At 44.0% G+C, this 15,544-nt stretch overlaps 2 protein-coding genes across 3 annotated transcripts; one reads left to right on the forward strand and one right to left on the reverse strand.

The window, feature by feature from the left end:
- Positions 1–679: 679 nt before the first annotated feature.
- On the forward strand, positions 680–2,288 carry LOC119279632 (aspartyl protease family protein 2-like). The gene has a single exon (XM_037560812.1). It carries the CDS (start codon positions 792–794, stop codon positions 2,121–2,123), a length of 1,332 nt encoding a protein of 443 aa, XP_037416709.1. The 5' UTR covers positions 680–791; the 3' UTR covers positions 2,124–2,288.
- A 66-nt stretch (positions 2,289–2,354) lies between these two features.
- Positions 2,355–9,863, reverse strand: LOC119276974 (uncharacterized protein At4g10930-like). 2 transcript variants are annotated; one of them, XM_037558157.1, is made up of 14 exons: positions 9,614–9,863; positions 9,380–9,489; positions 8,661–8,746; positions 8,025–8,115; positions 7,833–7,888; positions 7,265–7,337; positions 7,042–7,151; positions 6,883–6,948; positions 6,163–6,770; positions 5,682–5,775; positions 4,399–5,569; positions 4,241–4,315; positions 2,939–4,081; positions 2,355–2,789 (listed from the first exon to the last, which is right to left on the reverse strand). In XM_037558157.1, the coding sequence occupies exons 2-14, from the start codon at positions 9,440–9,442 to the stop codon at positions 2,577–2,579; spliced, it is 3,849 nt and encodes a 1,282-aa protein (XP_037414054.1). In that variant the 5' UTR covers positions 9,443–9,489; positions 9,614–9,863; the 3' UTR covers positions 2,355–2,576. The 2 variants fall into 2 exon arrangements, with proteins under 2 accessions (XP_037414054.1, XP_037414053.1); XM_037558156.1 differs by having other exon boundaries at positions 4,399–5,581.
- Positions 9,864–15,544: the final 5,681 nt, after the last annotated feature.

The raw sequence follows: 15,544 nt of genomic DNA on the forward strand, positions 1-15,544 counted from the left end.
GATATAAAAGTACATCGTGATTCCCGAGGCATTGACTCGCCTTGCTCGTGCAAATACTATATTGCCACCTGCTGGCACTGTTGTAATCCGAGTAGTGCAGCGCCTACTGTTGTCTAGGCGCTATACTGTTTAGTGTAGCGCTTAGCTATTAGGCGTTGCACATTGACTTAGCATTTTTTGGGCAGTTTGAGATGCGACACCGGCTAGGCATGTAGCGTCTGAGAGTTAGGCGCTCCACAGTATAGTGTGACGCTTAGATTTCGGGCGCTACACAAAAATGTCAGCTAAGGCAAAAAAAATCAAACACAGTTCAGTTTGTGAAATAATTTTGTCCATAGCTCAGATTTGTGGATTTTGCCACCGCTGCTACAACGGTGACACAGGGGATGCTGCAACCAGGCATGTGGGTGCTCAGGAACCACGGAGAGTTGGAACCAACCTCCACCTCTACATGCAACGTCACTGCAAAGCAGGGTGCTGCCCAGGAACAGCTACTACAAAGCCGGGGGTGTTGGGACGGTGATCGGTGATCGCGGGACCGCCAACCTGCCGTGCTGCCACGTGCTTTTCCCAACGGAGAAGTTGCGAAGGAGTAGTGCAAGGGATCAAAGAAAAACGGCAGAGAAAACTGAAGGCACCCAGCGATTAATCAAGAATTTGAACAACGTATGCGCAAGAAGAAACTCCATGAAACCGCCACCTGGGTCCTGATCCCCTGCTCCTCAGAAGGATCCAACATACAGTACTACCTCTCTTTTCGCTTCACTCCATTCTCAAACCTCCATCCTACCATGGCGGAGCACAAGCGTACAGTTTCCACCCTCGTTCTCCTCCTCCTCCTCTCCTTCTTCTCGGCGTCGACGAATGCCACACGGCCACCAGCAACGCTCCGCATCCCCGTCGTCCACCGCGACGCGGTCTTCCCGCCGCCGCCGGTCGCCAGCCGGGGTAACCTCCTAAGCCGCCGCGCGGCGGGCTACGCCACCCTCAAGGCGTCCCTCTGCCTCCGCCGCTCCTCCGCGCACAACGACCGCCTCCACTCCCCAGTCATGTCCGGGCTCCCCTTCGACAGCGGCGAGTACTTCGCGTCCGTCGGCGTGGGCACCCCGTCCACCACCGCGCTGCTCGTCATCGACACCGGGAGCGACCTCATCTGGCTGCAGTGCAAGCCCTGCCGCCGCTGCCACCGCCAGATGAGCCTGCTCTACGACCCCAAGGGCTCCAGCACCTACCGCCAGATCCCATGCTCGTCGCCGCGGTGCTTCCCTCGCCAGGGCTGCGACGGCAGCACCGGGGCCTGCGGGTACACCATGGTCTACGGCGACGGCTCCGGCAGCAGGGGCAACCTCGCCACCGACAGGCTCGTCTTCTCCAACGACACGTCCGTGGACAGCATCGTCATCGGGTGCGGCCACGACAACGAGGAGCTGTTCGACTCGTCGGCCGGGGTGCTGGGCGTCGGCCGCGGCGCCGGCTCCCTGGCGACGCAGGTGGTGCCGACCTACGGGCGCTACTTCGCCTACTGCCTCGGCGACCGCACGTCCGCCGCGCGGAGCAGCGGCTCCTACCTCGCCTTCGGCCGCACGCCGGAGCCGCCGTGCACGGCCTTCACCCCGCTGCTGTCCAACCCGCGGCGCCCCAACCTCTACTACGTGAACATGGCCGGCTTCAGCGTCGGCGGCAAGCGGGTCACCGGGGGCTTCTCCAGCTGCAGCCTCTCCTTGGACCCGGCGACCGGGCGGGGCGGCCTGGTGGTGGACTCGGGCACGTCCATATCGCGGCTCCCCAGGGACGCGTACGCGGCGCTGCGCGACGCCTTCGACGCGCGCGCGGCCGCGGCCGGGATGCGGAGGCTGGCCCGGGGCATGTCAGTGTTCGACGCGTGCTACGAGCTCCGAGGCGCCAGCGTGCCGGCAGTGACGCTGCACTTCGCCGGCGGGGCGGACGTGGCGCTGCCCCCGGGGAACTACTTCATACCCGAGCAGGGCGGGAAGTACCACTGCCTGGCGCTGGAGGCGACGGACGACGGGCTCAGCGTGCTCGGCAACGTCCTGCAGCAGGGATTCCGGGTCGTGTTCGACGTCGAGAAGGAGCGTGTCGGGTTCGCTCCAAATGGCTGCTAAGCTTGATCAACATTTATTTACACGGTTGTTTAACCTGAAGCACGAGTGTGTACCACCGCCTTAAATTGTTGTTTTCAGGTGTTACATAGTACTACTACATCAGTGGAGAAACCATACGCATGGTCGCACTGAATTTCCATAACAGTTGCAAACCCACGCTCACCATGCCATTGCTTTGCAATGATCTCTCAGAACTTCGTCCCGTTCCCCCCATTCGGTCGACAGCTTGAATGAAAGTAACAAAAGCACGTCCACTGTACATAAATTCCGGATTATAAAATTTGGTCTACTTTGCAAAAACCCGATCCACGACCAAAGCTAGAAGAATTAAAGCTCTTTTGAGGGTCTGCCTGAAATGGCCAGTCAACCTGACCGTGTAGAGTTTGCGAATTGCTATGTAATCGCACAACCATGACACGACGACATTCCAGGGATAGCCAGATTTTCGCCGAGTCAACTGATCTTTTGCTGAGCTGCCTCAACATACTGCAGAGCAAGCTTTTTCACCTTGTCACCCTCCTTGATCAGGAAGTTGGCATTCTTAGCCTCCGAGTGGTGCTTCATAACCTTCTCTGCTGTTTTAGCAACAGCCCACCTGTATTGCTCCACGGTGATTACGCCGCTCTTGCAAAGTGGCCTGATGTTCTCTTTCACAAACATTTCAACCTACAAATGTCGAAACAAAGCAGCTCAGAAGGGGCGTACATATGTAACACGCCTCCATGCAACACCTCATAGTTGTATTCAGAAATTCAGCCAGAGGGAATAACACTGTAAAAATAGATGTCCAGTGGAACATACAAGTGTGTTGTTACCTTCTTATGTATGGAACTAGATGAAACTGGTGTGCTGTTATTGCCTGGGTCAGGTGCTGGTTTCTTCCAACTGTCTACACTTTCTGCTGGATGGGTAGATGACTTGTCTCCTTTGGAATGTTTACGATTCAACTCTTGATTGCCACTGGAAGACTTCTCTTTACCGAGCTCCAGTTTCACTGCTTGACTGATTCCTTCACCTTCTTTCGGCACATTATTCCCATGACTAGATTTATTATGCAAATCGCTCACTGTTATGTCCATTTCTTTTGAGTCCTCCACATGCCCGGTACCTTCATCAGGGATGTCAGCTACAGTTTCCTTGTCTGTTTGACTCGTTTTTTCGCATTGCAAACTACATTTATCGGCTTCGGCCAAGTTCACTGAAAGGGTTTCATTTTCTGTTGCATCTGTAGTTTCTCCGCTGGGTATCAATTTCTGATCATCCTCAGAACTACATTTTGGTTGCTGACAGGATGAATCATCCTCATCTTTAAGTGGGGATGCATCCCTAAACCTAGAATCAGAACTTGACTGCAAACTTCTGCTCGGTTCAGAGTCCAAATTTACCAAGTAAGTATCATCTGTATTTGTATATTTTTGTTGCATGGAAATTGGAGAACCGGAAACTGTCCTGGAATTACATTCAGCTGTGGTACTTTTTCTCTCGGGACTGTTAGGAGGGGAATCAAAGAGGCCTGCTCTTTTTAGCGCTTCTTCCACGCTGTTGAAACAAACAGTATTTTCACTCGCATTCTGCTCAAGCACACCACCTAGTTCACTCTTATCAGTTTGTCCGGCAGTAGCAGGAATATCCAAAAGGCCTGCTCTGTCTAAAGCTTCTTCCACATTACTGTTACCACTATTGGTATTTTCAGTTGTAACCTGCTGTGATATCAAATCGCTGCTAACTTCAGCCTTTTCAGTTAGAGTTGAAGCATCATTCTCGGGTTTTGGCTTGGCAGACTGGCGAGTAGCCTGGGAGCAAAGATTCACATAAACTGATTTGCTACTGGACTTCCCGTAAATATCATTTTCTACATTGACAGCATCAGCAATAGCCAATTCGGTATCTGCACATCTGCGAATAACATCCAAATTTGCTCTCTGCAGATAATACTCGGCAATGCGGTAAAGTTGTGCCTGAGATACATAATTTGGTTGATAATTTGACCGTTGAACAAGAAAAATACAGGTACACTTGCAATTTATAATTAGAATTTAGTTGAAATGGAACAAAGTGAGAGCAAATAATGAAGCCGGCAATGTGTAAGCACAGTAAAGGACTCCCTTAATGATTACCTGTCTAACTGAAATAGGAACTTTATTATGACGTCCAGTTGTGAGCTGTGGCCGCATATCCACAGGAAGTTTTGCCTAAGAAAACCAAACTTGTTAGTGTTTCTAGAGTAGTGGTCAATGAACTTTTGAATTATTATTTTTTATAAGCTAACACCTACTAATAAAGGGTAGTTCCTGCTGAGATCGTCTGTGCCTTCTGTTTGATCTTTGCTAGCAATAGAGCTGGCATTTTTCCTTGCCAGGATCTCAAGGGCCCATTTTCTTTTGTCCTGCTTGATATCACCAGCAGATTGGTTTTGTTTATTCTGTGCTGCCTGACCATTTTTGTCTTCTCTTCTACTCAATGCTTCTTTACTCAGGGTCGAAGAACTCAATACTTTTCTGGTGCTGTTGGGCGAATTGATTTTGATTGTCTGAGTCACAGGTGCAGGTTTGTTTGTTGATTTGCTGTCGTCACCTTTGATTTGGCTATTTTTATCGAATGGGAGGCACCCTTCAAGGGCGGAGAGAGGTTTTATATCACCCTTTCTGGGAACAACTGATGCATCAGCCAGATATAACCTGGACAAAAAGGCTTTCTTCTCCTCAGCACTTTCTTTGCGCGTGCCAGTATCTGAGGATTCCTTGAGTAACTGAAGTACTGATTGCAGTGTCTCAATCTTTTCAGGATTTATCCCTGGGGAGCAACGATGTTTCCAGAAGTCAACTTCCCTGTCACGGTGCCATGCACTTCGTCTCCTTCCTGTGGATGATGCATACAACTTCTTGGTCAGATTCTCACGTATCTTGCCCTTTTGAAGCAGCGACTTCCTTGCGAGTGAAAGGTTGGGTTTTTTGGCTGGTCCATCCATGGACTTCCCAATTGCTGAACGGAATGCGGTCAAAAGTTTTTCGTCAAAAGCGTTATCCTTCTCGAGTATACTAATACCATTATCTCTAACTACTTCCCTTATCTCTTGTTGTAGCTTCTGAACTACAGCAGTTGATTCTTTTCCGTCCTTGTGTAAAATCTTCTTCATTCTAAGACCAGGCTTATCTCCTGCTCTTCTGCCTACAGGCTTCGCCAGCTCCCTGCCAGGATCCCTCATGTAGCTCTCTCCTTCAACTATACTCATTATATCAGGGACATATTTATTCTGTGTGGCAATTTTTGATGTATCACTGGCAATAACTTCGGCTGCAATCGAAGTAGCATGGCAGTCTGATGAAGAAACACCTGAGTTTGCAATGAGATCCATTTCCTGATCCGGCACTCCCAGTTTTGCTTTCTTCGCAGGATGACTAATTTCACCTCCTGATTCCATGTCACTGGTATTTTGTCTATCCTGCCTGGAAAAAAGACTGACAATACTAAAATGAAATTGTGTAGATCTATGCAACTGTCATGTGAGAGTGAAAATTAGCAGTTCTTGCAAGTGAGTGCAAAGCGAAAGATTCTTACATGGGTGGCAACTGCGTGTTCTGGTCATTTTTCCTCTTCTGAACTGCGTCTGAGTTGATCATATCAATGTCAGCTGATCTTGCCACCTTACTAGCTGCATCGGTAAAAAGGGAAGATGTTATTTGGATGCATAATGTGATGACCACACGACCCCTTGAACAGACAAGAATGCGGTATAATCAAGCAAGATTGGGCCAGAAACAAACAAACAATCATATCTATCTAAACTAAGCTATAAAATATACATTGTCTATAGTAATGTAATAATTTCCTTTTTTCGCTGTGAAAAAACAAACTTCTACCACCAAAAAGATCAACAAATTTCTAAAGGTGCAACTAACACAGCATACTGTCTACTGAAATATTCAAATATGATGACTGAATGACAAGTTGGCATGTGTTGAAGCTTACTAATCTCTGATAAGCTAGAAGTATGAGTCCTTCAATTATTGTGCTGGAATAAGCAAATTACCCAACATACCTGCTGATGAAAGTTGTGCAGATTTGATGACAGGAGATTTCCCATTACTGTTTCTAGGCAGCGCAGCATCCTCTCCTGTACTTTCAGCCTCCTTATTTCTACATAATAATGAATAAGATAGCCCATCTTGTGGTACTTCTGACTGTTCATTTGAAATATTACCATGCTCTGCGCTAAATAAGATACATGCTGACTCACGCATTGCTGAAAGTTCTGATGATCTTTGTGTTGGTTCAGAAGAAACCATGCGAGCCAAATTAGTTTCAGAAGATTTATTGTGTAAGCTACAGGAAATATCTTTGTTCCTCGGGATACAGGCATTTGCAACATCCTCATGTGATAAATCATCTATGGAACAACTTGGATGTGAATTGCAATAAAATGCTTCTTGGGCTGTCTTCGAGCCTAGTGAACCTTCTTGTAGGTCATCCTTACTTTCAGAATTTACACCAACCATCGAGACAACAAGGGCAGTTTCACCATCATCTGCAACAGATACTGACACCCTCCCAGAAAATGATGCACCGGTAGATGTTCTATCAGAATCTCCACTGATGTTTTGCTTCAGGATAACCTCTGACTCATTTTTCGCTTCAATCGATACACATCTACAGAATGCAATTGATAACTTCCTTATCACAAGCCCAGAGCAAAATAAAGATACTCCTACCAGCAAAGGGTAATCAAAGAGAGAGTCAGATAGTATCAGTGTAAAATTACCTTGGGCACAACCACGAATCTTCAGATGTAGTTTCTGGATTAAAGCCCACACATATAGCATGATACCTGGCTTAAGGATCAAAGTAATTAGAAAACAGAACTGGTTAACAAGTCTCAACTAATAATGGACATATAGGATAATAGTACAGTTATATATACCATAGATCACAGGAATCACAAGCAATTGATGTATCTAAAGCTGAATTATCCTCAGCTGCCACGAGTCCACTTCGAATTATGCAATCACCACCATCCAAACAAACTACTGCCTGGAAATGGGGAAAAAATAGCAAGCCACAGATCAACTTCGGGAGATAATGAATATGGGGAAGTTTCACTGGTTTGAAAAGGAAATGATGAAATATAATATGAATATTGTTACTTCTGCATCTATATAGTATGATGGGAAAGATAGTGTGTTGCTTTCGCCTGGCTCATACCAATCATCATCACCACTGCACAATAATAAGGAAAACAAATAGGAGAAGTAATTAGCATGGCCTTTATTTTATTTGTTGCGCATTCTTTCAAAATAAATAAATGAAAGGCATCTTAAAAGAAGAAATTTACAATCATGATGCTCATTACTCATGGACCAAATGATATGGCATGGATTCACAGGCAGATAAACTATTAGTACACACAAGCATATAAAAGTACACCAGCAATATTTTCCGCCTAACATGGTCAGGTGACTCAGTTGCCATCTTATGGTTAGTATACCTGACCAAGGGAAGGGCTCTCAATGGCGCTATGATTTAATGAATAAGAGTATTATTTTACAAAAGCTGATAATGGTTACACAACTTACAGGATGAAAGGCCCCAAAAATATGGCAGCAAGAAACCAATAATCTAGCTTATGAGGTGACAGGGGAACTACAGAGTAAACAACAACAAAATTGAACTAAGAGATGTTCAAACTGATGGTGCACGACCTTCTGACCTTACCTTGTTAAAGGGTAATCGTCTTCAATAGTATCTCCAGTACCAGTACTATCATATACCTTCAATACAAAGAAAAAAATTACATTCCAATGCAGTTCTACCTCTTCAGGCACTGAGCCAAAAAAAAATCCATGAATTTCCAGATGGTGTTAGTATTTTTCCAAGATTGACAGCACTGAGATATGTTTTACTTACTGGAGTGGATGTTATATTCTGAAATTCAATTTTGCAGAGGGGGCAGCGATTTGTGATGGCAGACCAGTTGTCTATGCATGTATAGCAAAACCTGTTATGTGAAATAAAGTTATTTAATTATCACATTAGAGCTTTAAACAACTCATGTAGGAGACTGTGAACATTGATACAATATCATTGCTTATGTGACTACAAGTCATATTTTTTTAACTTCTTCATGTGCAGAAATTAATTCCAAAGGTGTTAAGAGTGAGCAGCACTAGATAGAACATGTGAGGCTTAGAATCTAGTCAACAATGGTAATGTCAAATTAAAACTTGAACTTAAAGAACTTGAACTTAAAAAGGGTAAGGGAAAGCATTTCAATTAAATAAGCAAGAAGGTGGACTAGAATACAAAATTATCAAATGAGAATGACTTGGACGGTGCATAAACATATATGCGTTGACACTACGCAGGTTTAGCAAACATATTTACACAAAACGAAAAATAAGATTGTAACCTACAAAGTTCTAGCTGCACAATATTGACCCTCGAGACCTTAATGGTAAATATGAAGCTATGCACAAATGTTAGGGAGGTGATGGAACAAAGTCAAAAATGCAGGATAGCTGTAAATCCGTGATTGAGCCATACCAGTGTTGGCAACCATCCAAAACTCCTCTATCGATGACAATATCTCTACAAATGCCGCAAATTTCATTCTCAGATGTATAATTTTCCTGCAAAAAACAGTTTGGATGGATGATTAAAGCAAGAAACATAATTATAATTATGTTAGGGAACAAGAACTAGAGGTACAAAAAAGAGATAGCCCCTCCCTATAATGGCAAGCACGTATAACTACTAACTGATTATTGTTTGCATTTGCATACCCAGCCAAAGTTAGTGTGGATTGTCATCACCAAAACCATTTCCAGCTCAGAAAATGGGGAACAGTTCCCATAATTCAAAAGGTTCATCACTGTGATGCAGGCAGTGCTTTCACATGTATTCCTATATTACATGAGAAGAGCTGTGTAACCATACGAGGATATCTTTAATTACTCGAAGAGCACCATAGCAAAGGCGAACAGACCATCCACAAAATAATCGTTAGAAACTACTCCCTCCGTTCACAAATATAAGATGTTTTGGATATTTCAATATGGACTACATACGGACTGAAATGAGTGAACAAACACACTAAAACATGTCTATATACATCGGATCCAAAAAAAGTTAGAACATCTTATATTTGTGTCCCTTTCCCTCAACTCATATAGTAGTACCAGCAAGTACTTGTTTCGAGAAAGAAATACACCAGCAAACACTTAGGTTTTTAGCACAAGAGCGAAACAGAAGGGACACAATACCAGGTTATCCATCTCTTCCAGCGCTTCACTTGGCTGCCCATCAACATCCATCTGCATCGGCATCGCTAACCAGCAGCAGATGCTGAGCTTTCTCGCCCAGCGGAAGAACCCTGTAGACCGAAAGAACAGCGGCCATGAACCAGAATTACTCAAAGCACCGCGGCATACGAGAGGTGGATGCAGTCTACCGATACAAATTGGGGAAACTTGAACTAGATCAGCGCAGGATATTACCGCGGATAGGTCGCCAGCTGCGGGGGAGCGGGGGATCAGGAGGAAGCTGGGCCGCTGGGGATGGGGGGCGCGTGGCCGTGCTCTCCGGGACAGTCGCTGCTCTTGCTAGGCGAGCACTTGCCCCGGCCCCCGACGGCGACGAGACACCGTGGGATCGCCGGTAGGCTGCGAGGGAGACCTAGGTAGGCTGCGGTCGCTCAGCAGGCAGGCCGCAGCTCAGGCGCTGCACGCCCTCTCTTCCGGCCCAGGCGACCGCCCCGCGCTGTTTGGACTTGGGTCGGGAATCTCCATCAGGCAATCGAGCCACTGCGCATACGCAGCACGCACAGATCTGCACGAAATCTGAAGAAATCCTGACCGTTGCTTATAATTAGTTTCTTTATAAGGCAAATTAGATTTTCTTTGAATCTTCTATATCTAAACAGGGGCACCCCACTAGGTGATTTTCCTGCCTTCTCATGAGGCTACATCACCTGAATTGTTATAGGCGTTGGTGCAGTACAGCTCAGGAGTCTACAACCGTCCGATGTAAAGTTCACGAAATTACTAAGTAGTGCCACGGCTAAGTGAAGCATATCGGTTTGTTCCTTTCCAGCCGCCCGCTCGCTGCCTTCCTCTGGTCTAGATTTCTTTTAGCTTTTTTTTGAGAACATCGATTTATTTTAGTTGGGTTGTAGACGTACGCTTTAATTTCTAACTTGGGTTGATGTAGCCAGATTGTGGGCTAGATAGTTGGGACTTTTGGTCCAGGTGGAAGGAAGCCTCTTTGCGCGTACGACGTATGGGCTCTATAGAGTTGGCTACTTCGGTTGCCTCAAAAAAAAGGATACTTTGGTGCAGATCAAAAAGCTTCTCTCACCCAAAGAAAAAAAGAGATTGTGTTATGCGTTGCAGTCCTATCATCTTCTCGAGATCCGTCTCATCGGTTTTTCAGTACCATCGGTTGATTTCTCTCATCCTCTTCGTCTTCTATTAATCTCCTCGACACATTGTGTCTTCTCCGACTCATGGTCTCCTCCACCAACAAATACCATCCCATCTAATCCAAACCCGTCTCCATTCTCGCTATCCTCCAATGGCTCTGTTGCCGCCGTCGCTCATAGGTTACAGACCCAAAAGCAAAGAAGCTGCTCTTCCTGTGCTCTTCAACGGCCATCTCCAAGAGTCAAAAGGTGAAAGAGCATCATGGTGAGCGACACAGTCCATCTGATTTGTACATACGATCTCCTAATTTATTTGATCCCTCCCACTTCCATGTGATGACAACTTGGGTATAGGGATCACACGATTTGTTGATGTGGGGTTTCTTCTTGGCTAGAACACGAAGTTTTTTACGTTCTTGGTTGCTTGCTGCAAACACTGTTATTGATTGGTTTAGTTATGGGTTCATTCTTGCAGGTCGGCAGAAACTATGACCGATGCTTATGTTCACGGACAATATGATCCAGCCGGTGAGAGATCCACATATAACCACAAGATTCAGTTTCTGTTGTACTACTTTATTATCTCATGTTATATTCCCCTACTTGCTTATATTTTTCCTTCCCAAGCAGCCGCTGCATGACACACATTGCATCGTGCGAACTGAAACCAGAGGCAAGGGCTAGCAAATATTAACATGTTTATTTAGATTTATGACCCATAAGCGGTTGAATTTTTGTCCGTCCTAATGAGCACTTCACTAGTAAAATTTCTTTACTTATTTTAACCTTCTGCACTTCTGATGTTTAATGATGTGATGATCTTAACAATAGCACTTCAGGGATAATTTTAGCAATAGTTTTCATTGTGATTCTCAATTTTGTTTTGTATTAGGCATTCGCTAAATGTAGCAATGAAAATCAAGAAATGAGTTGGTCCGTTTATCATCTAAAAAGAAACTCTTAATGACATATGACATCATCTATATATTTTTATCTCACGTTTTACCTTTGTGCATCTACCCTGATTGACAACACATGTCTTCTGTAGGATTCCTCTTAATTCTTCAAACAGTGATATACCATGTTCTTTTGTCGTTTCAATTAGAGAAGCTCAAAAGGAATACAAAGATGCAACTGCAATGGTGAAGAACACACAAGAACCAGCATTTTTCACTTTTAGATGTGAGTCCACATCTTAACACACTGCTATCACATTGTTTGGGGACCATCCGTCTTTGGATACTTTATTCACTAAGAAGACGACACTCACAAACAATATCAAATATATATTGTATGGTTCATATATGGTTGATGCTACAAATTGATATAATTTTACCATACAACTTCGAATAATTTTGAATCACTTATATGTTGAATCTATCATATTATTAATTATTATCACCTCTATATGAAGTCTACCATATTATTGATTCATATTGTCTCTTTCTTTGCTATGTGGATGTTAATGAAAAAATCACAAGAAATTCCTCGCTGCAACGCGCGGGGTATCACCTAGTTTAAACTGTTGTGCATCACGAATGTAGCATTACAGGAAGATAAAAGTCTATTTCAAACCTTAAATTTGTAGAGATCTGACTGAATCCCGATTTGTTAATACCTAAAATTAGCACCTAGAGAATTTGTGAATCTTCACCAACACCTTCTTCCTCTCCGTTGCGTTCTTGTGGTGAGATTGGATCTATAGTGTTCGTGGGTGGGATCATATGGTAAAAAAAATATTGTGTAGGTACGTTACTCTACAATTTTTGGGCTAGCTGATGTTCTAAGGTGTTACAGATCTTGTTTGTGATTTCTAAAGAATCCATGTTATGGTGATTTTTAGAGTTTACTTATACCATAATTATTAGGGCTTCAAAGAGAATTTTTATACTAAGTACTTTTGTGTATGGAGAAAATGCTACAAAATAAAGGTACATTATTATCTTAAGAGTTTATAGGGGTTCATTTTTTAGCCAACTTGACTTGACTAAAGTTTAGTTTCTTAGTAAGGCAAAATAACTCAACGTCCACGGCCGTCGCTTCCTCTCAAGAAAAGAAGGCTAATGTTCCTCAGCCTCTCGTCAGCGTCGGGTCCGCCTCGTCTCCGGTATCCTAAGGGTCATGAAGGCGCGGTGGATCCCGGCCCTTGCCAGCGGGAGGGATTTTGCTTCGTTTTTAGGTGTTTTTATGAGTATGTTTAGGGTTTGTGTCCTAGTGAGGGAGATGAGGCGGTGGTGACTTTGATACGTCTCAAACGTATCTATATTTTTTTATTGTTAAATTCTATTATATTATCATTCTTACATACTTTGGCCATCATTTTATATTCTTTTTCTATACTAACATATTAATCCAGCGCGTAGTGTCAGTTGTTGTTTTCTGCTTGTTTTTAGTTTTACATAAAATCGATACCTACGAAGATCCAACACGACGAAACTTTTTGATGGTTTTTTTTTCTGAAACAAGAGACCCTAGAAGCTTCGGGGTGATATAGAAGATGGACTAGGGGGGCACAAGCCTAGGGGCGTGCCATGGGGCAGGGCGTGTTGTGGGCCCCCTACTACTCTGTTTGCCCTAATATTTGGCCTATAAATTCACATATATTACAACACCCTCGGAGCGAGACCTGAAACAATTTTATCGCCAACGCAAGCCTCTATTTCGAAACGATCTCATCTAGAGCCCTTTTTGACACTCTGCCGGAGGAGGAAACCATCTATGGAGCCCTCTTCATCAACCTTGCTGCCTCTATGGTGATGTGTGAGTAGTTCATCTTCGGGGCTGAGGGTGTGTACTAGTAGTTATGTGTTTGATCTTTCTGCCTCCCTCTCTCTCATGTTCTTGATTGATTTCGATTTGATTGTATGATAAGTTTTATTAATAGTTAGATCTTATGATGTTCGTCTCCCTCTATTCTTTTTATGGTGAACTGGGTCTTCTCTTTGAAGCTTTTTTTTATGTTGGATTAAATATTTTGGATTTGAGATCACTTGTTGCATGTCTAGTAATTAACTTGCGGATACCCGTGGTGACAATGGGGTAATCTAAACATAAAGGTTGAACAATATGTATCATATGGTGTTGTTGTAATATGATCTTTAGGATTATTCGTGACACTTTGGGATGGTTCAATAGATTGATTGGAAAAAGACAACTTTGAGGTAGTTTGCTACCTATGCGATTTCATCCTACTTTCTCCGATGGAATAGAAGCTTTGGAGTGATTCTTTGATACACCTTGAGGGATTATCATGATGTTCAATTATGTTAGTGATGTTGAGAGATTTCACTAGCGAAGGTATAAACCCTAGGCCTTGTTTTCAAGCATCGAGACACCGTTTTACTCACTTTTGTTACGTGTTACCTTGCTGTATTTATTTGTTCATATTATAAAAACATATTTCTACCATCCATACTACACACCAATCATCATCTCTTCGCCGAACTAGTGCACCTATACAACTAAAAATTGTATTAGGTGTGTGGGGACACAATAGATCACTTATATCATGTCTTCGTTGAACTAGTGCACCTATACAACCGGCAATTGTATTAGGTGTGTTGGGAACACAAGAAATCACTTGTATTTGATTGCAGAGTTGCATGAGAGAGAATCACCTTCATCCTACACCTCACACGGATTGATAAACGTTAGATCATACACTTGAAAAAAAATTGCAATTGTCCTACGAAACACTTCACTTGGAGGCCCAACAAAGTCTACAAGAATAAAGTTGCATAGTAGACATTTGGCTCCCTAAAGATGGAATATGGTTCTCAATGACCAAGTTCGGTGGGTCTATTTGGATCGAGTCTTTGTTCATGTGTCTACAAGTTGGACTCTTCTGATCTATACTTATCTTCATCGGCGATGGTTGCTGCTCTCGTGCGCTAGTCCTATAGGGCATTAGCGCAACGACTTCCCTTCTGTCTACCACGGCAAGTTTGGCCTAACTTCGGTGAGTGAGGCGTGATGGCGGCGGCGCGCCTTTGACTCACTCTAGTACTTGTAGTCGCCGCTAGGTGGTATATGGACGTGGATGTAATTTTTTTTATTTCTGTGTTTGTATTGCCATGTCATGATGAATCGGAAGTTTCTCGCAAAAAAGGAAAAATAACTCAAATAAGCGTGAAATTTTTCTATTTGACCCATGATTTTTCTTGCTTCAGTTTTGATTAGTGGTGTGTTACAACACATAGGTTGAGACAGACCTCATCCCACAAAATGATTATCGTTCCCGAGATTCCTACATCTAAAAAGTTCAGGAAACCCAGTCTTAAGATAGTCTCTCTTTCCCATGTGCCTTCCTCTTCCATCACTGAACCTTCAAGTAGGGATTGGTCCTGTTTAAGTGCATCATTGAATTTGATCCAGAATGCGAATTGGGCTCTTGTGATTGGTTAGGCCTAGTTTCTAGTAAATGGCTCGATGATCAATAGCAATGCAGAGGTTAGGCTTTTCTGTTGGGGGTGCCCATCGCACTTGTACTTGCCCATCAATCCTTGATGGGGTCCACCAAATGCCATAAGGAAGTGTCCATGCCAACGATGTAGAATTTCTCAATGACCGTGTTCCAAAGCCTAAGAGCATCTCTAGTCGATCCCCTAAATCCGGTTAGAGGAGTAAAATTTCCAGTTACTCCTCTAACAAACACCTAGCCAAAGTTGTAAACCAAATAGTGAAGTAAAAAAATACTCCTCGGCCCCATGGGCGCCTAAAAAGCACTCGACCTCGAGGCGGCCACATAAACTTTGCGCCCACTGTCGGTGTCAAAACCGGCGGATCTCAGGTAGGGGGTCCCGAACTGTGCGTCTAAGGCTAATGGTAACAGGAGGTGGGGGACACGATGTTTACCCAGGTTCGGGCCCTCTCTATGGAGGTAATACCCTGCTTCCTGCTTGATTGATCTTGATGATATGAGTATTACAAGAGTTGATCTACCACAAGACCGTAGAGGCTAAACCCTAGAATCTAGACTATGATTATGATTGTTGTTGTTCTACGGACT

The sequence above is a fragment of the Triticum dicoccoides genome, chromosome 3B, assembly GCF_002162155.2.
Source record: "Triticum dicoccoides isolate Atlit2015 ecotype Zavitan chromosome 3B, WEW_v2.0, whole genome shotgun sequence".
Lineage (NCBI taxonomy): Eukaryota > Viridiplantae > Streptophyta > Magnoliopsida > Poales > Poaceae > Triticum > Triticum dicoccoides.

Coding starts and splice junctions, on each gene's coding strand:
- LOC119279632 (XM_037560812.1), top strand. CDS start 792: ATGGCGGAGCACAAGCGTACAGTTTCCACCCTCGTTCTCCTCCTCCTC.
- LOC119276974 (XM_037558156.1), bottom strand. CDS start 9,442: ATGCCGATGCAGATGGATGTTGATGGGCAGCCAAGTGAAGCGCTGGAA. Junction 6,771..6,882: donor GATTCGTGGTTGTGCCCAAG/GTAATTTTACAC, acceptor TGCATTCTGTAG/ATGTGTATCGATTGAAGCGA. Junction 4,316..4,398: donor GCAGGAACTACCCTTTATTA/GTAGGTGTTAGC, acceptor TGGTTTTCTTAG/GCAAAACTTCCTGTGGATAT.